At 41.7% G+C, this 25321-nt stretch overlaps 1 protein-coding gene across 7 annotated transcripts in view; it reads right to left on the reverse strand.

The window, feature by feature from the left end:
* Positions 1–7298: 7298 nt before the first annotated feature.
* Positions 7299–25321, reverse strand: part of LOC134537532 (rab GTPase-activating protein 1-like) — a 132001-nt gene continuing 113978 nt past the window's right edge. For 3 of the 7 annotated variants that reach the window (XM_063378071.1, XM_063378091.1, XM_063378060.1), the window contains exon 18: positions 7300–11180. In XM_063378071.1, the coding sequence (XP_063234141.1) occupies positions 10992–11180 (189 nt within the window). In that variant the 3' untranslated portion in view covers positions 7300–10991. Of the gene's footprint in view, positions 11181–25321 lie in introns of all 7 variants that reach the window. The other 4 variants (XM_063378081.1, XM_063378108.1, XM_063378100.1 and 1 more) reach the window with 3 other exon arrangements.

The following is a 25321-nucleotide window of genomic DNA, read 5'->3' on the forward strand; positions in this document are numbered from 1 at the left end:
TCTGACACCTGCTCCCGGATGGCACGCTGCTCCCTGAAGCCATACCCCCTAGGTGGCTGGTGAATAGGTCGATCATGGGTGGTGGGGATCTGGTGTTCCGCTACTGTGGTGCGTCGGAGTGGGCTGGCCGTGGCGAACACACCCTGCCTCTCGCAGAGTACCTGTTCGATGGCAGCTTGATACTGTAGGGGGACATCATGGTGTAACTGTCTCAGAGTCAGTGGCTCACTAGGTGGTTCAGGTGTGAAGCCTATGCCATACACTGTGAACCGTTTCTGTATTCCCACGTGGACGCGGGCTGACTTTAGCTCCACTACAGCATCATGTGCTGCTAGCCATGGTTGTCCCAGGACAAGGGCCTCGTGTAAATCCTCCACAACAAGGGCAGTCACTGTGGTAGAAAGGTCCCGAAGGCTTACCTCAATCTCCGCCTGGCCCACCGTCACTCCTGGTCGTGTGGTGGTCGCTAGACGCAGCTCCGCATGGTGAGCCGGAGTGCCCCTGGTGGTACGAGGCTCGGGGTGATGAACACATGGCTGGCGCCTGTGTCCACCAAAGCTGCGGCCGGCCGGCCATTCACCTCCACCGGTATGCGCAGCAGGTGGTCTTGCAGTTGGAACAGCTGGCCCAGGGTTGGCCTGGGGCCAGTTGTGCTCCCAGTAGCCAGTGGTTCCCCCAGTGGTGGGGCAGTTGGTGCCCGGGAGAGTGTTGTGGCAGGTGGTGCCGATGATGTTAATGGTGCTGGGTCTGTGGTAGGTGGTGCCGGCATGGCTGGTGGTGCGGATGGTGGTCTTGTGGGGGGCGGGCTCCTTAGTTCCGCGCCCCCGGTGGCCCGTTTCCCGATGAGGTTGTCGTCGGGTGCTGGCGTTGTGATGGAGGGAGGGGGCACTCACGATGCCAGTGGTATGTTCCGCTGGGACAGCCTCGTTGGCACTGTGGTGGCCGGTCATATTCACGTGGCTGTGAGTGTTCACGGTAGCCCTGTGGGTTGAGTGCCATTGGTGGTGCTGTCGCACCCTCGATGGCCCGCTGTCGTCTGGGCGGGGTTTGCCACTCGGTTGTCCTGACTGGTTGGTTTGTCGGCCGGCTGCACTGTGTTGTGAAGTGGCTGCTGTTTGCCCGCTCTGGGGCTGGTGCACCTCGCCGCCAGATTTTCTGCAAGTTCTTCTCCGTGGCCACTGCCTGCTGCACGTAGTCTTCTACTGAGAGGTGTTGGCTGTTGTGGAGAAAAGGCTGGAGCTCGTCACGTAGCAGTGTGGTGATGGTCGGGAGCGCAGATGTCAGATCCGTGTTTGGGGCGATCCGCCGAAACAACTGTACTTTGTGGGCGATGAACAGCTCCACTTGCTCCCCGTCCCGCTGCTGTTCCCCGTAGAATTGGGACGTGCAGAGTACTATCGCTTGGCCGGTGTTAAACCGCCGTGTGAACCGGTCCACGAACTCGGGCCATGGCATGTCGAACTGGCCCCAAAGGCTCCACCACTGCTGTGCAGCGCCTCGTAGCTGTTCGCTCGTCCGTTGCGCCCACTCGTCAACCGGTACCCTCGCTCGCGCCAAGCGTACGTTGCACTGTCGCAGGAAGGCCCTTGTGTCTTCGTGTGATAGTCCGCTGAACTCCGGTAGCGTGGTCCTTCCGGCACTCATCTCCACATGTGGTGCTGCTACCCATGGTGGGCTCAGGTCGACCAGTGGTGAGTACTGTTGCACGGGCGTCTGTTTGGAGCCGCACTGAGCACAGTTTTTACATAGGGTTGGTTTCGTGTCGACGGGTGGTGTCTGGGTGGAGGGGTTACCAGTGTTTGGGTTTCCTTGGGTTGGTTGCCAAGGAAGTGGTGGCTTCACCTCTGTCTCCCCTCTCCAGATGAGGTTCCCTGGTATGTCCCATGCGTTGGCCACGGTCTCACATTTGGTTGGGACTTTTCCCATGTCCGGTGCACACAGGCACGTGTTGTGCCATGGTAATGTTCCCGTCAGTAGATCCATGTTTTTTGGCAAGGAGCATTTCGCACAGAAAATGGTCATTGTGTGGGGTAACATTGTGTTGGTGTTACTATCAGATCTGAGGTGATGGTCAGTCGAAAATGTTTAATAAAATGTTTAAATTACTTTTAACATTGGAATATTTAAGAATCAAAACTAATGGAGTGGTGTCTGGTGTTTGTTTTGATCGTAGTTGTTTGTTACATGGTCGTGCGCGCGCACTCTGAAACGAGGGGAGGCGTGGTGGCCCCTTGCCCGGACGACCGCACAAAGAGGAGAGTGATAACTCTTGGAGCGGGGGGGGGGGGGGGGAGAGAGAAGTGGGAGGTTGGGTCGTGAAGTAGTTGTCTGCGCGCGCAGCGTCGAGGAAGGAGTGCGGGACGCTGCCCGGACAATCGCACAAAAGGGAGGGCGATAGCTGCCCGGACGATCGCACAAAAGGGAGGGCGATAGCTGCCCGGACGATCGCACAAAGAGAAGGGCGATAGCTCCGACAGGTGTTGGGTCGTGACGCAGGCCAGCTGCGTCGCTCGCTCCGCTGGAAAGATGCGAGGGTGGGGAGGGATGCTCTTTGTTCGCTGCGCTGGTCGCGCCGGCCTGTCTGACCCTAATCACGTCGCGCGCACGAAATGGCCGTTTCCCGCATACAACTCAGCTTGGATAATGAAAAGTTGCTGTAGAACACTGAAATTTTCTTGATTTTTGCCCCACGTTGGGCGCCAAATGCCGTCGTCCCGGTAACGGAGGCTGCGTTAGCGGGTGAGCCTAGTAGGGAAGTCGGCTGGTATACTGTTCGGTCCGGATGGGCGCCAGGCTAGCTTGCAGCTAGGCCACGATGGGTGTGGGTCGTCAGCCCCTGTGCAGCTCGCTAGGCTCGCCGGCGGTGCGGAGTTCGCGTCCGGAAAACACTCACATATCTCACTATTCGCGTCTCACGTCTCGCGGTCTCACGTCTCGCGGAGTCTCACAGGGTTACACTTCTGTCCTTGGTCGCGCGCGGGCGAAGACTGACTAGTGATGGTGACTGCGCGGAGGAGGGGTGTGAGGGTGCATTTCGCCAGCGGGGGCTGGTGCTGGCGGGGTGGGGACCGGTCTTTACTGCCCACGGAGGTACGATGTCACCACAAACAGTATCTATCGAAAATCATGCGCAAACTTTGTGCAAGAAATTGTACAGACTCCAGTTGGTCACAGCACTCAAAATAATTACAGTGCACATTATACATTTTGCTCCGAGATGCTGGCCAGGATCAACAATGACAACACTTACCCACAGTGGCGTCTCGTCAGGGCAAGCAAGGCAAGCAGTGCTTGCCCAGGCAGTTTCCAGACATTGTATTTTTTAAATAAATATTTTATTCAGAATAGTATTTTACTTTGGCTCGTGCAGTTAGGTGTATGTATTTTTTACACTATCTTCTTGGGACCCAATACTGTGCGCTATAAAAAAAGAACTCGTTGACACAAAAACATGCTGTTTTAGAAGCGTTGCTAGGTTTAGAAGCGCTGGTAGGGTCGCTTTCAGCAGGAAGGCTGCCGCAGTAGTTTCCTTTCGGAAGGGGGGTGGCATGGTACAAAGGTTCAGGGAGGGGATTGGCTGGAAAAATACGTGGTAGAAGCTACGAAGGTAACGCTTTCTTGCCGAACTGGAGCGAACATGGCCGAAGCAGTCGGTGGAATTCTTCCGCCGACTGCTTCGGCTATGTCCGGTACAGTTCGGCACGGCAGGTGGCGAGGTCGCGTTTCAGTCGGCGGTCGTCTCTCGGGAGGCGCGTATCTCTCCCGCGGGCTGTTGGCTGGCAGTGCGTGGGGGATTTGTGGGCGTACGATGATACTACACTCCCACTTAGTATATGAGTAATGTAGAGTAGGTATTTTACTATCAGAATAATGTAAGTCAATTATTTTTCAAAAATATTGTATTTAAAAAAAATGTCAATTTTTCTACCTGTGGAATAGTCATTGTTCAGTTAAGAAAACTACTTAAATAGCACCATTTTGTACCTTGAAATCCATATTTTCCCGGCGGAGGGCCCCCAGACCCCCCCCCCCCCCCAACCTCATCATGTTTTGGTGTGAACGCCTCGCCACTGCTTACCCATGAGGTTAGTTTTTAGTGACAAGGCCACATTCCACACGAATGGCAAAGTGAATAGACACAATATACTTTTTGTAACCATAGAGCATGATAGATTCCCCGAAAGTGAACGTGTTCTGTGCCATGTTGAGGGAGAAGATTTACGGAAAAACTGTCACTGGTCATTCTACAAGGACATGCTTACCTTCTTGGAAGAAGATTCACAGAACTTCATCTTCCAGCAAGATGGTGCACCACCTCACTTCCACTTGGTTGTAAGGGAACACATAAACACACAACTCCCTGAGTTTTCACAATGCGGTGTGGGGCAAATGGCCACTGCAATCACCAGACTTAACCAGATTGGATTTCTATCTGTGGGGTTACGTCAAAAACAGTGATTGTGCAACATCTGTCGGATCTGAGACAGCGAATCACAGTGGCATTTGACTCCATCACCACCGACATATTGCATAAAGTGCGGGACTTCAATCCTGCCTTGATGTTTGCCACATAACTCGAGGAGCGCATATTGAGTCACTGTACCTTGTAAAAAAAACTTTGGGATTCTCTATTGATTGAAAAACATTTCACAGCTTAGTTTTTATAACTTTTTGAAAGTGTACTGGTAATTTGAGCTCATATGTCACTAACGCTATTCCATTGAAGAAATCGTCGGCTTACTTCTAAAACCTCGTAAGTCCTGATTTTCCCAGTTTTATATTCCGGATGTGTTTGATGTGTTTGGTGTATTTTTTCATTTTTTCATAGTGCATATGCTGATAAAACCTCGTAAGTCAACTCTAGTCTCTTTTCTATTCACAAATTATAAAACCTCGTATCTTTGTCAGTCGAAACCGTGCTCCAAAAGATCATAAGTTCTCCTGAAAAATTGACTGAAATGGAGTTACGAGGTTTTAGAAGTAAGCAGACGAAATACATTTTGAAAGCATATCTATATTCTTTATTCATTTCTTTTTTTCTCCAACTGATTTTAAAGCCTAAGAGGTTAATGGCATATATTTTCTTCAGCGACACTAGCAACTCCTACCTCCTAGCTTCAGAACTAAAATGGTAGCCATCTGCAGACCAAAAAACGATGGCAGCACACTGCAAACAACCCCTACCTTAGTGATAGCCTCAGAATTCATTTAAGTAATGGTATAAAAAGGGTTTTTAATCATATATTTTCGTAATAGGAATTGAGATTAACAGTCCAAGTTCAAGCCGTAAAGGTTGGTCCAGAAATAATTTTTTTCGAAATGAGGTACGATAAATGTCACAATTTAAATGGTTGCTTTGAAAATCAATTTGATACACAAAGTTTATAGAGTCAGTTTGCTTAGTACCAATACAAACCATTGATAAGGGATATAAGTTACATTAAAAGTAAGTTATCTTATTAAAATTAGTGAACATGATACTTGAATTTTTAACCAGATTGTTTGATTATTATTAATAATCACGCAAAATTATATTCATGATTTGAAGATTAGATACATGTTTGAATATACCATTTGCATTAATTTGGTATATTGTTTTGTAAATAGAATGGACAATACTGACAACATAATATAGTAGAGGTATATTGCATGATTTGTAGCATTAGATTAATTCATCATATTAAAATTTAAACTACCTAACCAATTAAAGTATCTGTAAACTTTGGTCGTTATGAAAATATAACATTGAAAGGTATTTTACTAATTATGCTAACGTTCTGTGATACAGTAGAACCCCGATTTTACATTACCGCTTTTTAAGTTTTCCTGTTATTTGCACCATTTTATTTTTGGTCCCGTTTTAACTTCATATGACGAAATGCAATAAATTCCAGTTGATTACCACACACCTACAATCTGCTTCCCACAATTTATGCTGTTTATGCTATACCTACATAAATTCGTTATTCCAGTGTTTGTTACATACATCATACAAAGATAACACTTTCAAGTGAAATACCAATTCTAAAATGCTGTTGGGAGTACTAGCGCTATAGCCCCTGGATTTTTTGATGTGCTCATCCATTAAAAATGTTATTTACAGGCAGCCAACATTGGTCTAATAATTGCAGATCGAGAAAATCTTAGCACACGACACTAGCGCTAAAGTTTATAGAAATTCCAACTGTGCATCGTAAATTATACATACCTATTACGTTGTTTATATTTAAGGTATCCATCTTTGTCAATGTCCGTTAAAAATAACGTGTTTAGTGACAAATGTCAAAAAGCGTAAAATTTAGTTCCTTTACTTTGAGTAATTAACTGAATTTTTGAGATGGCAATTTGTAAAAATGGGAAAAAATTTTCAACTGAAGAAAAACTTAACATTTCAAAGTGTGAGTACAGTAGGCCATGTTAAGGTCTATATCACTGTTCTCCAAGCATAAATAATTTTACAGAAACTTCCCTCATTTTAATTTTCAAACACCGCCTTAAATCCTTGGATAATGTAAAAAAAATATATTATTCTACTGTAATTATTGTCTCGATATGTTTTTATGTAGTAATCACTGTTGCAATTGTCAAATCAAAGAATAGTAAATGTTGATATAGCAAAATATCAAACAATTTTGTTTATAAAAATATGTTCTCCTAATGATTTGATAAAATGTCCATCGGAGGTAAATGTGCTTTACTGTCAAATGATTCTTCAGGGGCCATATTCTCTGAGGAATATTTTTCCTTAGTCCCATGATTGCAAGAGAATTTTAAAAAATTAAAAGTTTCAACATTGATTCAAAATTTCTTTTTATTTTCAGGTTTTATTATATGCATTGGTTAAGTTTATATTTCTGTTTTCAATTCAACCTCAAATTTGTGTGTTGTATATTTTATTTTCCAATTTATGATTAGCAACTTTATAATATATATCTTATATTTTAATATTGTAAATTATTGAAATGAGCCACAGGTCAAATGTTTCTCAGAAGTTAAGTTTGATACATAATATAGTAAAATGGAGTTTACTGCAAGAGAAATGAATGTTTGATGAAAAAAATTTAACTCCCGAATTGATTTAATTTTGGTTTTGATAGTTTCATCTTTTTACAGTAATTAGTTTGAATTTTTTTGTGTTTCAGTTGCAGTTTATAATATTTAACTTTGTTAATTTGCTAAAGAAATGGTGATAAGATAACAAATTCGAAACTACAGGAACAGTGTATATTTGAGTAAAATTTTGGGCACTATATGTGAATATCAATAACAATATCAATATCAATAGTGTCAATATTTTGTAATCATTTTGACTTTTTCTTGCTTCTACAAATAGATAGGTGACATTAAAAAAAATTTAAACACAAAATCTTCACTTAAGTTTTTCATTCAAAAAACCTTGTATGTACAGTACAACCCGGTTATAACATTCCCGTTTTTAACATTTTCCCGCCTATAACACCATAATTTCATGGTCCCGTCATTTCTCCATTTATCACAATGCTTTAATTTCCCGCCTGTAACAATATTAAAATTTCTACATTCCCGCCTTTAACGTTCAAATTTGCTTTGATAACTGCCACAATTTTCAGTATCCCTTCCTTCAAAGTCATAATTTATAGCGAAACCATAGCTAGAAAATACAGCACGCATATACAAACATCAGATGTTTACATTTGTGTAGTTCACCATAGACATGGTACACACGCACTCCACAACTTGCACCGGATCGACTATCAATATGGCGTCCTGTTCGCGCTTGTTAGCTTATGACTTGTTCCTTTATACTTATGATGCGCATTTTGTGCACTGATACATTGTCGGAAACAGTGCTACTGTAATCTATGGTGCTGGTTTTTGTTTCAAAGGTTTAACACCTTGAAATGGTTAACTGTTCTATGGATATATTTACGGCTTTTGTTTGTGGTTAACCTTTACCGTAAATATTTTTTTGTTACTTATTGTAGTCACGGTCGTATTTAATTAAAATACGCAGTATTGAAATTTTATTCAGGTTTTTGTACGGCTATGATGGCGTATAAGCGAAAATCATATTCTGTAGCTGAAAAAATTCAGTTCATTAACCAAGTGGACGGGAACCCCAACAAAACGCGTGTTGCGATTGCAAAAGAGTTGAATATTTCTGTTTCGACTCTGAACTGTATCGTACAAAACAATTTTTTTCTTTAGCATATTATTAGGTATTATCTATAAATAAAATTAACCAATTTTCCACTCTATTGCTGTACTTAGTGTATTACTCCTGTATTTTGTGTCGTTTTACCTATACTTTTTAATCTAATCGATCCACGCGTAATTTTTACAAAGTGAAGATGATTTCCCGCTTATAACATTTTCCTGCATATAACATTTTTTTTTGTTGGTATCTTGGAGAATGTTATAACAGGGTTGTACTGTAGTTAAATTTCATTCTAGGTTGGTTATCTGTATCATGATTGAAAACTTAACATTTAGTTTGGTAAACAAACTTGGCACACAGCAAGCTATTAAAATGATCACAGACAATTCCTTCAGAGATAATAAAATTGATAAAATTTCAACTAAATATTATTTTTTCTATTGGGTAGACATTAAAATAAACTAGCAGTATTTATAGTGTTCCATACTCGGGGTGAAATAAATTCCTACAGTAAAGAATCTTGTTGTGTAAAATTAAAAACTGAGAGAAAGGAGGTTAGGTTAGCTGCATAAAAAGAGGTTGGTTTCAAAAACTTATTACATTATTATTATTTTAGCTGACTTAATTTAACCAACCTTTACTTCAGTATTAATTGTTTAATACATATCCCAAAGCCACTACACAACCTAGTTACTTTTTCTTCCCCTACATTTATTTTACATAATGTAAATCTATTTTTTGTGCAATCCCAATTCTTCATTATTACTATTCAAATTAAATAATCATATTTGAGAATAATTTAGTATTCATATTCAATTCCAAATAAAAATGAAATCTGGTAGTAACTATGCAATGGTAAAATACTTTATCTTCTACTTAAGGAGACAACATAGTTAAATGTGAGGATTAGAGGGAGCGTAAATAAATACAGCACTTAAGTATTCCAATTTACAAGATCTAGAAAAAATATTAAGATTATACATTTTTGAAATAAACACAAAAATAATTATAAATAAGAAAAAAATCTTGAGGACTAACTTACGGACAAAATTATCCATAATGAAAAATAAAATAAAAAAATACAAAAAATTGCAACCAAAAAAATATACACAGTTGCCAAATATATATATATTATATTGATAATATTGCAGGTGTAAACAGTAAAATATGTCAGTTATATCTGTACACATTACCAATGACTAGCATTACATTAAAGTACCAGTGTTATGAGTATCTAACATTATCTCACTATGTACATAAACACCTTTAAAATCCTCAATAGAAAATTTTTTTTCTTGTTATTATAAGCATTCAGAACAACATAATCGCTTCTCAGTACCTGAGTGAAATTTTTGTGGAGTTCTTTACAGTTTCCAAACTCACATTTACATAAACTACCTCTTGAAAATAACTGATATGTGAGAACTACATAGAAGCAAGACTAGTCACAGTACTTTTATTTACAATATTGGAATGTATTACAGTATACAATTGAATTATAAAAAAATGTGAGTGATTCTTTCAGTACTTACCAGTGCAACATCTAACCTCGGTAATGAGCAAATTAGTGTTCTCATGTTGCAAATAAACTTTTAATAAAAAACTCAAGACACACAATTTAACTTAGACTTCTTTAAAATAATGCTGAGCGTGATAAATACACATAAATTGTATTTCCAACTACATATCTGGTTTGGGTATCCGCCGCTACAATTCGCTGATGGAGCAGCTACATCAACTATTGAATCATTTGATTAGCATATCAAAATTTTTAAATATACATTGAAACTGCTGATAAAAGCGAAAAAAAATACTAACCTCAACATTATAACCTGAATTTTTACAAGGAATAATAAAATACTGCCAAATTGTACAAATTCATTAAACCGTTAATACCATAAAGCTTTCCTCTAGTTTTGTGAACGTGGTTCGCGCTATTCACAACAGACGGCAACCATGCCATTGTTGCGCATTTCCTTTCTTTGACTTGTGTTGCATTCATGAAATTACTCCCACCAAATGCCGTATACCGAGAGCTTAAGATGTTACACATAAAAAGAGCTTCGTAAAACAACTGATAAAATTATACCAACAATAGAGGTTCAAAGAATATCTATATTTAAAAATGACCTGTAAAGGTACTATCACTTTACCATACAAAACATTGCAGTAACATTACTTTAAATTGCTGCACATGTATGTTGGCATCGAGCCAGTGTAGAGGTACATAATTCAAAACTCTGTACATCAACAACCATCCCTAAATACAGTCATTTTAGCAGACAAAACTATTGCTGCTGAGAATTCCCACCTCATATCAATGTTCATTCATTTATATATATATATATATATATATATATATATGGCACACAATTGAAATGCTATTTATTGTATACACATATGTGAAACACAACAAAGCTTTCATTTAATTTAGAACATGATCATCTTATACTACAATAATATATGTACTATTAAATAAAACTTGCCTTACAAAAATTCTCAAGATTGCTTATATGCTGAGGAATACAGGATCATATGCAATATTTGACAAAAACATAGGAAAAATAAATATTACAGATATACATTGATATACATTAATTCTAAGAACTTTTGTTATGCAAAAAAAAATTTCTCTGTGGACAACAAAATAAACCAAAAACAATGCAAAACTTCAAAAGGCTTAACTTTAACCTAATTTACAACAAAAAAAATTAACATACTAAGAACTAAAAATTGCATGACTTACAGAAAAATCTGTTTTCAGAGAAATAAATAGAAAAATATAAATGCAGCATAGATGTGGAGTTGTGGTGCAAATGCACTAAATGCTCTCTGGACAACGGAGGGCCAGCCACTAGGTGGTGGCGGTATCGAGGGGCAGGCCCGAGGGGGCGGAGTCTCGACGCAGGGTCGCGGTGGGGGGCAGCTCCCTCTTATTGGCCACCTCCTTGATGGAGCTGAGTGTCTTGTGCAGCCAGGGAGGCCAGGAGTTGCGGGCCGCCTGCAGCTCACCCACCGCCGAGTGCAGTTGGTGGACCAGGTCCTGTCGACACAACGCTGCTGAGCTTACGAGCACACACCTACCACAGACACACTCTCCCGTGTAACAGCTAATTGAAACTAAAACACTTACTGTATTAAGACTTTAGAATGGATAATAAAAATAATAAAGCAGACCATGAGTATATGGTGTTTACAATATGAAGTATCGGTGTGAGGCCAAAGCACGTCTCATCCATCCTAAGATTGCATTGTGCATTTAAATTTTCTTTCCAATGCATGATATCTGCTATTATCGAGGTCCTTATTTCGCTGAGCTCTGTTGCCACATATATGCAAAGAGCACTAAAGTATTAGACACACCTTGATAATTTATCGAAAAAAATTTTTTAAATGTACTTTAAAAAAACATTTAGAATGAGAATTTCAGAAATACATTTTCTTCTTGTATTTCATCAAGAGCATCATCTGATAACATTCAATTAGATCTTCAAAGGAAACCAAACAGTAAAACACCATCCTGGTTTCAACAGTTTTTATCAAGTTTTTTGTTTTTTTTTCATATGTTTTAAAATTAAAAATTTTGGCTGTTTGACCATAAGAAGTAATTAATGAAATGTCCTGTTCTTAATACCAACTGACTGCTACAAATAGTCTCTCCTGTAAAATAACATGGTTCATACACACTTGTACAATCAAAAACTACGAACTCTTAAAGGAACCGTTTACTTCATCTATTCACCATTATCATGAAGTAGAAAACTATTTGTATCACAAATCCCTCAAAAAAATAACAATGTTAAATATTTAATGCAAAAAATTATAATTTCCTCGAGTAGTTCAATTCTTAAAGATACGCCCCTTTGTCCATAATTTTCTAGGGAACACATATCTAACACAAGCATAGTATCTATACAACATTTGAAGTCCTAATTTTAATATTAAATTTGTCACATTAGCATTTACTTTATAACTTCAAAGTAAGACAGTAAAACACACATTATCAGATTATAAGCAGAATATAAAACACAAAAAAAAACAATAATACAAAATAATTTTATTCATAAAATCTAATTTGGTGGCCCGAAATTCACCAATTGTACTGCACATGCACAAAGCGTTGCTTTCTGTAAGTCTCATACTTGTAGCGACCAAAACGGAACAGAACAGGTACAAAATAAATAGAACAAACACAAAGACACAAAAATAAAAATATACACATAAAAATTATATAAAATAAGGATAGAATAATTAAATCAATAATAAACAATAAGACAAATACAAAGTATAAGAAAAAGTTTAATTAACGCGGAAAAAGACCGGCAACTCCAGTCCCTACGGTTTGGCTGGGTTGGGACATCAGATCAGCTGCAAGATTTAGGAATTTATACTAAAAACCATATCTTAGAAAAATAAGAGGACACAATGATATAATAGACAAAAAGATCACAAATAAAAATTCTAATGAAAACTTACTTGATTAAGAAAAATTGTAACCAGGAAATATTGATCTTAACTAATAAATTCATATCTGGTTTATTAAAGTTTGTAATAAGTCTGAATATATAGTGTTTGTTAAAAATGGACAGTCTTAGAAGGTAGTTAACATGACTATTAAATTGAGGAATTCTCAAACCAGTGTTAGCATTGACATAATTACATTAGATTTTGTAACTGTACTACTGTAGCATTATTTCACAAAGAGAGCATCAAAGAAGAAAACTTATAATTATTGATATTATACAAAATGAGAATTTCAATGTTAACAAGCTTGATAGCATGAATCTGGCAACCATGGTCACTTTGCTATGTCCTGCAATCTTAGCATGAGACAGACCTACTGCTCTCACATATAGTAACTCACTAAAGAAAAATTATTTAATTAAGCCCTGTCACATATTTTTGAATGACTGATTATAGAGAAAATGGTGGGACAGTATTAGACGGCAAATCATATTGTGCAGGAGCGTCTTACATGAGTTTCACTCTAAAAGTTTTATAAACAAAATAAAGCAGTTCACCTTCTTCACTAGATAATCAAAGCTATAAAGATTCATTAAGTATCACTTTCATGTTTGTGCCCCACAACGATACTATCGTTCATGACAGACGTCTAAATATTTTCTTCTTATAGTTTGATGTGCAGCAGTACATTCCAAAACTGTGAATTTTGCAGGGTTTTGAAACATAAATAGCGAATATACATTATACATTTTATGGGCAGTATAATTATGTAATGTTAACTGTACTATAATGTGCCGTTAATTTGTAAATTTGACACAATATATTTTAAATTTTTATTATGATTTTAAATTTTTGTGTAGAAATTTTATTTGCCCTACTATAGTGTAATTTTAATTTGTTAGTCCGGTGTACTCCTCTGAGTTAAACTTTGTCTCAGTGCTCTGGAGCCCCTTTCCCATCGGCGTATCGGATATTCTGCTGGCCTAATCACTGACTGGCAGACCGCTTACCATTTCCCCCGCCTTCAGTCACGCCTCAAGCCTGTAATATTATTTCCCTTCGTGACCCTAACTGCCTAAGCAAGCCTGTAGCTTGCAGGCGACCAGTTCGCAGAGACGAGCTGAGATTCGCCTTTTTCATCACGTCGTAGTGTTATATTCGCCCCTCTGTAGCCACGACGGGGCGTAGTTTCCCACCAACGTTGCATTTTACCCCCACCTCCCCCCCTTCTCATTTCCAAGTAAGACCAATGACCGGTCGTAACCCCCTGGGGACCGGTGACTGTTCTCTAGGTCTGCCACGCAAAAACGAAGGCGCCAGAACTGACAGCAAACACTACCTAGCGACTAAGTCGCGAACTTCTCCGCTTGCCTACCCTCTAAGGCACCAGAGAGCAGCACCGCTCTCCCTTGAGTTATATGGACGCCAGGCGCGAGTCGATTCTTTTTAACTCAGCCTCCTCCGATAGAGTTCTCTACGGTCGCCCAGTGTGGCCAACTTCAAGACTCCTGCTAGAGTTTTTTTTCCGCCCGTATTCGGGCAAGTTCGGTATTTTTCGGCGGCCCAGACACCCCCCCTTTCCACCTGTTAGCGCCGGCGGCTCTTTTAATTACGAAACGCGGACTGCTGCGACACACAGATCAACTCGCGTCGCGGCTGCAGACAGACCTCCATCGCGAATTGGCTAGATTTCATCCGACCGTTAACGAATATGTAGTCGCCTTGTATAAGGGATGCTATCCCTCAAGTCCATTTTAGTAGATTAGTCTGTCTGCATAGTTTAGTTATTTGCCTTGGAAATTTTTCTCTTTGAAATTTATTATTATGAAGAAATCATCCGCGTCCTGCCGCGCAATTCGCGAGCTCCAGAGCCTGGCTGACTCCACGACTGCAGCGTGCTGGGCAACTCCCCTGTTTTGGTGAGTGATAATTCGCGAACCCTCCTTTTTCCCTTTAAATTTGTTTTCCGGGCATTTTCTGCCCCATAGACTGCCTGTATACCAGTTCTAATCAGTTTTGATTTGGACTGTTGCAGACAGGGTTCGATGACGGGGAGAGATTGATTGGTCTCATCTCGTGACCACCCCTTCCTTTTCTGTTCCGTGGGTCACATTCGAAGAAACGCTTCTACTACCCGACGTGATTGTTTGAAGACCCCGGGTGGTAATGTAATTTCAACATTTCCCCTTTACCTAGCGACGAACTATCTCAACCGGATGACCAACCCACCAGCGACCAGTGTTTTTCTCAAGAAAATGTAAAACGAATAGAACTAATTAAGAATATAATCATCGGATCCATCCACTCATAATGCAAATGTTTATATTTCAAACTAAGAATGTAAATTAGTTTAAGTAAGCGCTGGCCAACCCCAATTTCGTGTTCCTTTTGTTAATCTTGGAAAATTGTTAAATCTTTTGTAGGTATGTTAAAATAATTGAAACATGATATTCATCAGGGCAAATAAAACAGGGAAACTATAGATCAAGTTAATCATGTAGTTTTTATTTTATTGATTATAACGATCCCCCAACTTCCCCTTTGCTTGTTACAGGAAGTTCCTAAATTGTGTTTGTTCCCACCTCGTGTCGCCTCTGGTAAATCATTTCATTTAACGTATTTTTTTTCCAGCTTGTTTCCAAGGCTCTTTTAATTAATTCCAAATAATTCTATTTTGAGGCACGAGGGGTGTTACAACTTGGTAGCAGAGTGTGGTTTCCTTGATCTATAGGCATACTTGAATAATATAAGCATATCTAAAATAAAAATAAAAAGTACAAAAAAATTTTTTTTAATTAATTTTTGATAATAATAATTTTGTTATAATATTGTAAACTGATCGCTGGTACACCCCCTAGTTATAATGAGTTAAATTCTTAAAATTTATATTGAGTTTTAAATTCCCGTGCGGACTTAGGCTAGCGCATAGCGCGCGAGACGTCCGGCAGCCAGCCAGCTGTCCCCCCCACCGCGCGCCCCCGAACGTGCTGTTGACAAGGTCGTAGACACCCCTCCCCGGTCTCTACGTGCCGCTTATCTCTCACGGCGCGCGTTGTCGCGTCGAGTTCAGTTCACCGCCCTGTACGACCTTCGTAGGGGTGTCCAACTGTAATCTCACCTGGAACCTTACTGTCCCAGTAGCGCGAGACGAATGTCCGCGACGTATATTTTTTTTTTGTTTTTGTCCAATTAATCCTGGACCATAGCAAATTTTTACGTGAGCAACTGTTCCGCTCACATCCTTTTCCCGACAGCCACATGGGAGCTGTCATGTTTGTTTCCCCCCCCCCCCCTCCTTCTTCGAGCGGCCTCTGCCGCCCGCTTATCTTCGAGGGGTGACCACAGCTGACGTCTTTGTCGTGACGCCGGGCTCTGTTTATCTCCGCCCGCCGTAGTTACTTTATGACTGAGAGTCAAATAAGTTTATAGTTTTCCACTGTTGTCCCGCAGTAGTCAGCTAAATGTGTTTAAATTTAATTATTAAGTTTACATATGAACAAATAACTATAAGTTAAGAGTACTTTTTTTAGGCTACTAACGCCATTACTAATAAACACGCACATAATATTTAAAGATAGACTTTAATTTACATATCAAGGGCCCCCCCCCCATCATAATAATGATTTCAAACTACACTGAAAGACTTTTGCCTTATAAAAATTTCACGTCTTACATTATTAAAGTAATAATACTTGAAAACATCATATAGTGATAAAATAATAATAATATAATCAAGCATATTAAAATACGTATTTCCCGAAATTAAGTACCTACGAAGTGACTAGCCTCATTGTAATGTTTATAGTAATCACCGAGAGTGGTGAAATCCTTTCAACCTCCAACGAGAGGTCCACTAAATTAATTTGGGTACGTTTAAGCATCCTGTCTCGAGGCTAGCCCACTCTATGTAATTTAAGATACTTTAAAGTTTTAATTTTTCCATATGTAAGTTCAGTCTTGAACAAGCTGCTTGACGTAAATTGTTTTATTTTTTTTTACTTAGTAATACTTCTCTGACAGTTCTTTTTTTAATCTTCATGAATTTTGTTCGACGATTTTATCTATTTAATTTTTGATTAAGTTCAAATTTTTTTTAATAATCATAATTCGTAAATTAAGCAAGAATAATGTTTGTAGTTTGTTTTAAATTGATTTAGCGTTAAAACCTTTATATGATTATTTCTTTATTTTCCCTTGCACGTAAATGTGATGTACAGCGACGTACATAGAGTCTGAGCACAGAAGCTGTCACATCTAGCCATTTTTTTTGTTTCCTTTGCATTCTACCCTAAAGTTGTATTTCTTTTACATCGTTATCGATGAGATTGTTTATTTAGGTAAGAGCTACGTGACTTCCAGACGGCAAACTGGTTTCTTTTATGTTTTTTTCTAAAATAGGAGCTAGGTCAAGCTAGCCAACGAGCAGCGCAAAAGAAGGGTCCTACGAGCCAACGAGCCGAGACTCGGTCCGCTAGGTGAAAAATCCTATGACCATAGAGTGTTACTGGGTTAGATCCCCAGCACTCACCTTTGGACGGCCTATGTTCAAACCCCCTCTCAGGCAGTGTGAAACCTATCAGCAGTCATGGAAGATCTAACCGCTCCATAATTATTTATAACCCTTTTGATTGATAATTGTTGGTTTATTGCATTTTACCTTTCTTTAAATAATTTAAATTTGAGTGCGAAGAGTCGTTAATTTATTGTTTTGTTTGCAGAAAACGTTTAAATAATAAATATTAGTTAGTTATATTGAACATCAGAGTTGTATGCGCTAAAATTTCTAAATTTGTCGAATATTTAATTTTTTTTTTAAATTCATTCATTCATACGGATTGTTGATCTTTTAGGGTTTTCATCCCCAATCATTTAAAATTCCGCCAAGGGAATACCACCCTTAGGCCCTGTGTCACTCTGGGACTGAGGATCTGTTTTACCTTCGGGGAAGCAGCAAATTTGACCGTCTTCTCCATGGCCTGATTGTGCAGGGCAAAGTCCCAATGCCTTCGGCCTTTTTATGGAAAGACAATTGTACAGGGGTTCTATTCCCGAATATATTTTGTAAGTTACGGGTTACCATACCCATTTCCAGGGGTTACAATCCCCATCGGTCACTGAGTGCTCAAGGACGCATTTCCCTTGTTTCGGCCTCAGTGCTTTTCGGCCCGCCTCACAGTGCCCATTTTTAGAGTTTTGTCACGTGACACCATTCCCAACATCTGAGATCAACTTTCCTCATTACATCATTCATCGTTAAGTGTTAATTAATTAATTATAATATACCTTCGATTTGATCAAGATATTTTTTTTTATATGTAAGTAGTTTACTACAGTAGATCCTGGTACAGGGTAAGTTTCTGGAACCCAGGTTTTTGGTGGCTCAAGTGGGCCACCCTGACTCCGTCTTTCAGGGGGGAAGTATGTGCCGTTAATTTGTAAATTCGACACAATATATTTTAAATTTTTATTATGATTTTAAATTTTTGTGTAGAAATTTTATTTGCCCTACTATAGTGTAATTTTAATTTGTTAGTCCGGTGTACTCCTCTGAGTTAAACTTTGTCTCAGTGCTCTGGAGACCCTTTCCCATCGGCGTATCGGATATTCTGCTGGCCTAATCACTGACTGGCAGACCGCTTACCATTTCCCCCGCCTTCAGTCACGCCTCAAGCCTGTAATATTATTTCCCTTCGTGACCCTAACTGCCTAAGCAAGCCTGTAGCTTGCAGGCGACCAGTTCGCAGAGACGAGCTGAGATTCGCCTTTTTCATCACGTCGTAGTGTTATATTCGCCCCTCTGTAGCCACGACGGGGCGTAGTTTCCCACCAACGTTGCATTTTACCCCCACCTCCCCCCCTTCTCAGTTCCAAGTAAGACCAATGACCGGTCGTAACCCCCTGGGGACCGGTGACTGTTCTCTAGGTCTGCCGCGCAAAAACGAAGGCGCCAGAACTGACAGCAAACACTACCTAGCGACTAAGTCGCGAACTTCTCCGCTTGCCTACCCTCTAAGGCACCAGAGAGCAGCACCGCTCTCCCTTGAGTTATATGGACGCCAGGCGCGAGTCGATTCTTTTTAACTCAGCCTCCTCCGATAGAGTTCTCTACGGTCGCCCAGTGTGGCCAACTTCAAGACTCCTGCTAGAGTTTTTTTTCCGCCCGTATTCGGGCAAGTTCGGTATTTTTCGGCGGCCCAGACACCCCCCCTTTCCACCTGTTAGCGCCGGCGGCTCTTTTAATTACGAAACGCGGACTGCTGCGACACACAGATCAACTCGCGTCGCGGCTGCAGACAGACCTCCATCGCGAATCGGCTAGATTTCATCCGACCGTTAACGAATATGTAGTCGCCTCGTATAAGGGATGCTATCCCTCAAGTCCATTTTAGTAGATTAGTCTGTCTGCATAGTTTAGTTATTTGCCTTGGAAATTTTTCTCTTTGAAATTTATTATTATGAAGAAATCATCCGCGTCCTGCCGCGCAATTCGCGAGCTCCAGAGCCTGGCTGACTCCACGACTGCAGCGTGCTGGGCAACTCCCCTGTTTTGGTGAGTGATAATTCGCGAACCCTCCTTTTTCCCTTTAAATTTGTTTTCCGGGCATTTTCTGCCCCATAGACTGCCTGTATACCAGTTCTAATCAGTTTTGATTTGGACTGTTGCAGACAGGGTTCGATGACGGGGAGAGATTGATTGGTCTCATCTCGTGACCACCCCTTCCTTTTCTGTTCCGTGGGTCACATTCGAAGAAACGCTTCTACTACCCGACGTGATTGTTTGAAGACCCCGGGTGGTAATGTAATTTCAACATTTCCCCTTTACCTAGCGACGAACTATCTCAACCGGATGACCAACCCACCAGTGACCAGTGTTTTTCTCAAGAAAATGTAAAACGAATAGAACTAATTAAGAATATAATCATCGGATCCATCCACTCATAATGCAAATGTTTATATTTCAAACTAAGAATGTAAATTAGTTTAAGTAAGCGCTGGCCAGCCCCAATTTCGTGTTCCTTTTGTTAATCTTGGAAAATTGTTAAATCTTTTGTAGGTATGTTAAAATAATTGAAACATGATATTCATCAGGGCAAATAAAACAGGGAAACTATAGATCAAGTTAATCGTGTAGTTTTTATTTTATTGATTATAACGATCCCCCAACTTCCCCTTTGCTTGTTACAGGAAGTTCCTAAATTGTGTTTGTTCCCACCTCGTGTCGCCTCTGGTAAATCATTTCATTTAACGTATTTTTTTTCCAGCTTGTTTCCAAGGCTCTTTTAATTAATTCCAAATAATTCTATTTTGAGGCACGAGGGGTGTTACACTGCATGAAATAAAATAGGTCAAGCCTGCCGTTATTACGGATTTTATCCGTTTTCACGGATATTTGAAGCTTAAAACGGACTAACGGTTAAACGGCGACATTCGCTGATATTTACGACGCTTCACCGATATTTTCATATTTGAATTTCGTTCGTGTAAATATTTACATTCAACTACCTATTTGAAGTTGTCAAACCATACAAGCATCCAACAGTAAAGCAAAACTCACATTAGGTGTAGCGCCATGGAACTTCCAATCGTTTAACCACAAACCAAAAACATATACTCCCACATATCGTTTCATGAAGTACAATATCTATGGTTTCGGGGGAAATGTGTTTTGTTTGATGAATTAAACGCTAAGAAGTGTAATGGCGTCAGTAAAAGTTGGTATTTTTTGCCATTACAATGTTTTAGGTGCGGCATTTGTTTACAAACTTCTTACGTGATTTAAGTAGTAGTTTTGGTTTTAGCTGATTGTGATGGAGAAAAAACGAAAGGCTTCGCCAGACAGGTCACTTTATAAACAGCGTTATCGTAAAGAATGGGAGCAAGAATTGAAATGGTTGAGGCGTGGCAAAACTGAATTTTCCGCCGTTTGTTCGACTTCTAACTCGGAACTGAACGTGACAAAGGGTGGCTTGAAGACGCAAGTTCATGTGAAAAACCAACGAGCTGCTGATCAGAGTTGTTCTTTGACGAGTTTTGTAACCAAACCAAACAAAATAATTGATGCGGAACTGTTATGGGCGAACTTCATTTGTGAAAACAGTTTATCGAAACTTGTCCCACAAATGTTTCCAGATAGTGAAATCGCAAGAAACTTTCATTGTTCCCGCACTAAAACTAGCCAGATAATTATTCAATCTTTGGGTACATCAGCTGCAGATTATGTTACCTATGCAATGTTCCCCCCTAGTGGCGAGCGTTACTTTACGGGAGAAGAAGCTAGGACGTCTTGGAGGAACTCTTTACACATAGATAACTGTCAGTATCTGTAGTGTACGAGTCTCTGGGTTATCACTTCGTATATATCTTCTTCAGCTTTCCGGAAGTCCTGATTGGGGTCAGCTGCTGGTGGTCTCCAGGGAACGCCTATTGGGTCAGCTGCCGGTGGTTTCCTGGGAACGCCTATTGGGACAGCTGCCGGTGGTTGTAGGATTTGGCCATTGGTAAGGCCGTCGGTTTGGTGGCCGCCAAACCGTCTCTCGGTACCGTCCTGGTAGGTCCTTGGGGTCTCCTTTGCAGCTCCGCCACGGCATCTGGGGTTGCTCTGGAGCGGTTGGTTGCCTTTCCCTGAGAGATGTTCTGGATCCTTGCCCTTGGAGTGGTTGGTCCAGTCCTGGTTATCCTGGAACTGGGTTGGTTGAACCTCCCTTGGAGTGGTTAGGAGCGGGATTCTGTTCGGGGTCTCCTGTGCTTTCCATGGGTTCGTGGTAGGCATTGCGCCTTCTGGCTGGAAAGCCATTGGAGGATAAGTTTCTTTGGTTACAGAGGGCAAGATGATGGGTTTATTACTTGCTTTTCCCGTGGTGACTTGCCGGTTTCTATTGTCAGCTACTGAGCTCGGACAACCTTCATCTTCCTGATTTTCCATTGCTGGGGTGAGGATGCCTCTTCTTCTTACTTGTGTGGGAGGAGGACTGGGAGCCTTCCTCGGTATAGTAGTTGATGGTGCTGGCTTTAGCTGGTCACGAGATATTTTCTGTATTTTCCCATGTGGGTCCTCTAACCAGTAGACATTTCCTTGTCACTGGAGGACTTGGTAGGGTCCTTCCCACTTTGGTGCGAATCCGGCGCAGAAGTGGTTAGGCTTATTGCTGAGTGGATGGGTCTTGGCTAGTACCATTTGTCCTTCCGCAAGCTGGTGGTTGGGCGGATTCTTCGGTGTAGGATACTTGCGGGCTAGGTACCCTAGTTGAGCCTTTCGTGCGGCGTCTATTCTGGTGGCAGCTTGTAGATGGATCTCTTCGGCTGAAGGGCGGCGGTATGTGGGGTTGGAACTCCATTTCCAATCTCCAGGTCGCTGGATCTGTCATCCCAAGTTTAATTCGCTGGGGCTGGTTCCGATTGCTTCATTGTGTCTACGCCGCAGTGTGAAGAGGATTTCTCCCAGGTAGCGATTCCAGTGGCGATGATTGCCCGTGGTACACAACCTGAGCCCTTTCTTCAGTTCCTGATTACGGCGCTCAGTAGAGTTTGCCTGGGGATGGTAAACTGGAGTGGCCCAGGTTTCTATTTCCCATTTGGCGCAAGTGTCGGCCCATAGTTTGCTAGTGAATTGCACCCCATTGTCTGAAAGTATGCTTTTGGGGTATCCCCATCGAGGGAACACTTCATCTTGGAGTTTTTTAAGATAGAAAATGAATCAGCTTTAGCGAGGGGAAAGGCTTCGACCCATCGTGAGAAAATGTCTGTGACGACGAGTAGGAAGCACTTACCTGTCGTGCTTCTGGGGTAAGGTCCCATCAGGTCTAGGGCTAATTGGTTCCATGGTGTTGTTGGGCGCCTCGGTGTTCCTGTAGGGTGTTGTGTAGCACTTGCTTTGGTTGCTGCACACATGTGGCATTGGCGGACATATTCTCGTATGTCCTGGGTCATTCCTCTCCAGGAGTATCTTCTTTGGATTTCTCAAATCGTTTCTTGAGTGCCAGGGTGTCCTGCCAATAGGTGATCATGGAAGTGTTGGCAGATGGATACTCGTAGGGATCGTGGTACCCATATCTTCCATTCGGTGTTTTAATTGGGGTGGTACCATATTATCCCTTGGTCCTCTTTCCAGGTGGATGGACAAGTTTCTATTAATTGGTGAACCTCGGGGTCCTTCTGTTGTTCAGCCATTAGTCTCTCCAAACTATTATCATGCTTGATAATTTGGAGATGGTGGTGAGGCGGTCGGCGCAGTGGTGAAGGTGATGGAGGCAAAGTCTCCTCCCAATTGTGCAGCAGGACTGTCTCATATTTATGAGTGGGTTGTCGGGACAGAGCATCGGGTAGATCATTTTCTCGTCCCGGGCAATGCTCTATAGTGAATTGAAACTCTTGCAGTAGTAGCGCCCATCGGGATAGTTTGGTTTTCTTGTCCTTGGCAGAGTTTAACCAGGTAAGGGCTTGGTTGTCTGTCCTCAGTACAAAAGGGCAGTCTTCCAAGTAGTACCTGTATTTGCGTACAGCCCAAACAATTCCCAAGCATTCTTGTTCATAGATGTTATATTTCTGTTCAGCTTTGGTCATCAAGGTACTGGAGTAACTGATGATTTTTTTTTTGTTTCTGGGGTCCTTCTTGGTATAGTACTGCTCCAAGTCCCCTCTGGCTGGCATCTGTTTGAAGTATTAGAGGTATTTCCGGTGTTGGCCGGTGTAGCTGGGTTGGTTGCTGGAACTTTTCTTTAAGCTGCTGGAATGCCTCCTGGTGTTGGGGCGTCCACTTCCAGCGCTGGTTTTTGGAGAACAGGTTGGTCAGAGTTCCCATGTTGGGAGCTACATTGGGGATGTATTCCCTCAACCAGTTGCATAGGCCTAGGAAGCGTCGAAGCTGCTTCCGGTTCCCAGGTACGGGTGCTTCTTGAATTTCCTGGATTTGTTCTGGTCGTGCTTGATTTTCCTGAGGTGTGATAAGGTGTCCCAGGTACTCGATAGTTTCTTGCCCAAAGTGACATTTCTGTAGGCGGGCGATAAGTCTATGGATTGCCAGGCGTTCCAGTACCAGATGTAGGTGCCTTTGGTGTTCTTCCCAATCGCGAGAGTATATGATATCATCGAGGTAGGCAATGCAGAATTTACCTATGTATCCGGCAAGGATAGTGGTGTTCATCATTCTTTGGTAGGTTGCCGGTGCATTTTTCAACCCAAAGGGCATGACGCGAAATTGCAACTGTTCTCCGTCAGGCGTGGTGAAGGCGGTAAGGTGCTTGGCGTCTTCATGAACTGGAATCTGCCAGTAACCGCTTTGCATGTCGAGGGTAGAGAAGATTTTTGCTTGTCCCAGATCTTTGAGGGTATGCTGGATGTGAATGGTTGGAGGTGCGACCATCTGGGTGATTTTATTGAGGCGAGAGTAGTCTACACAAAATCGCAGCTCCCCACCCTTCTTAGGAACCAGCACGATTCGAGAGTTGTAGGCAGAGTTGGTGGGTTCTATTATTGCTTGCCTCTTCATCTCCTCGACTTGCTCTCCTATGATTTCCTGTTTCTGTACAGATGGTAGGCTTGGCCGATCGTAAACTGGTGTTGGGCTGTTGAGGTGAATCTGATGTTCTGTTGAGGTGGTTTGCTGGAGCCGCTCTCTGACTTTGAATACCTTAATGTGAGTGTTGATAAGACTCAAGAGTTGAGGTACTTGGTCTGGTTTTAACTGGTGTGTTACTTTGCCCTCTGTAAGGGGTTGGAGGGGTGCTGGGTCTTGCGGTGTTTCCCAGTTGATGGCATATCTCTTTGTGTTCCCAAGGTAGATTCTCCTTTCAAGATAGTCCAGGATGCAATGTTGTTCCAGTAGCCAGGGTTGTCCTAGGATGATGGGTTCATCAAGGTCTCTGGCTAGGAAGAATTTCACTTCCCGGGTCCCAGCTGCTGTGATTAGTGGTATCTGGACTATTCCTTGGATTGGTAGATAGATGCCTTTTCGTGCTAGACCTACCCGTCCTTGTGGTGGTGAGTAGATCTGCTGAATATCAGGTGGTAGTAAGGTCGAGTTGATGAAATTTGCTGTCGCGGCTGTATCTAATGTGGCCATAGCTTCGTGGGTTCCTACTTGAACTAATATTCGTGGTGGATAGTAGGCTAGGTTTTCTACCTGTTCTTCCTTTAAACTGAGGGCCTGGGGTTTTGTGCCGGGGGTGGCGGCCCGTTGAACTTCCCGGCGGTCCTGTTTCCCTGTAGTTTAGCGAGCTCGGTGGTTTCTGGTCGCTGCCATTGTTGTGGCGCTGTCTTGGCGTTGATTCTCTGGTGATAAATAGGGCAGTCTCGATGTAGGTGGCGTTTGGGGCAGTACCAGCATTGGGGTAGTTCCGTTTTATTGGGTGGGATTGCTGGCTTATATTCCCTGGGTTTGCCTTCTGTATAACAGGGTCCCCGATTGCCATGATTGCAATGGGTCGCCTTGTTATCGTTTTCGATCTCCTTAGCTCTTTCGATAAGCTCTTCTAGGTTCTGTGCCTTGGGTATCTGAAGGAATGATCGTATTGGGGCATCCATAAGTTCTAGGATAGTGCTGATACAGGCTTCTTCTGTCCCATGTGGAAACACTCTTTTGTATATTTGAGCCTTTCTTCTGATGAATGTTTCGACATCTACGTCTGGGGTCTGGCGGATACTGTATAGGTTCTGGGTAAGCTGGGTTACCACGTCAGGTCCGGAGAACTGCCTCTGAAGTCGTGTCCTGAATTGCTGCCAGGT

The sequence above is a fragment of the Bacillus rossius genome, chromosome 1, assembly GCF_032445375.1.
Source record: "Bacillus rossius redtenbacheri isolate Brsri chromosome 1, Brsri_v3, whole genome shotgun sequence".
In the NCBI taxonomy this organism is placed as follows: Eukaryota; Metazoa; Arthropoda; class Insecta; order Phasmatodea; family Bacillidae; genus Bacillus; species Bacillus rossius.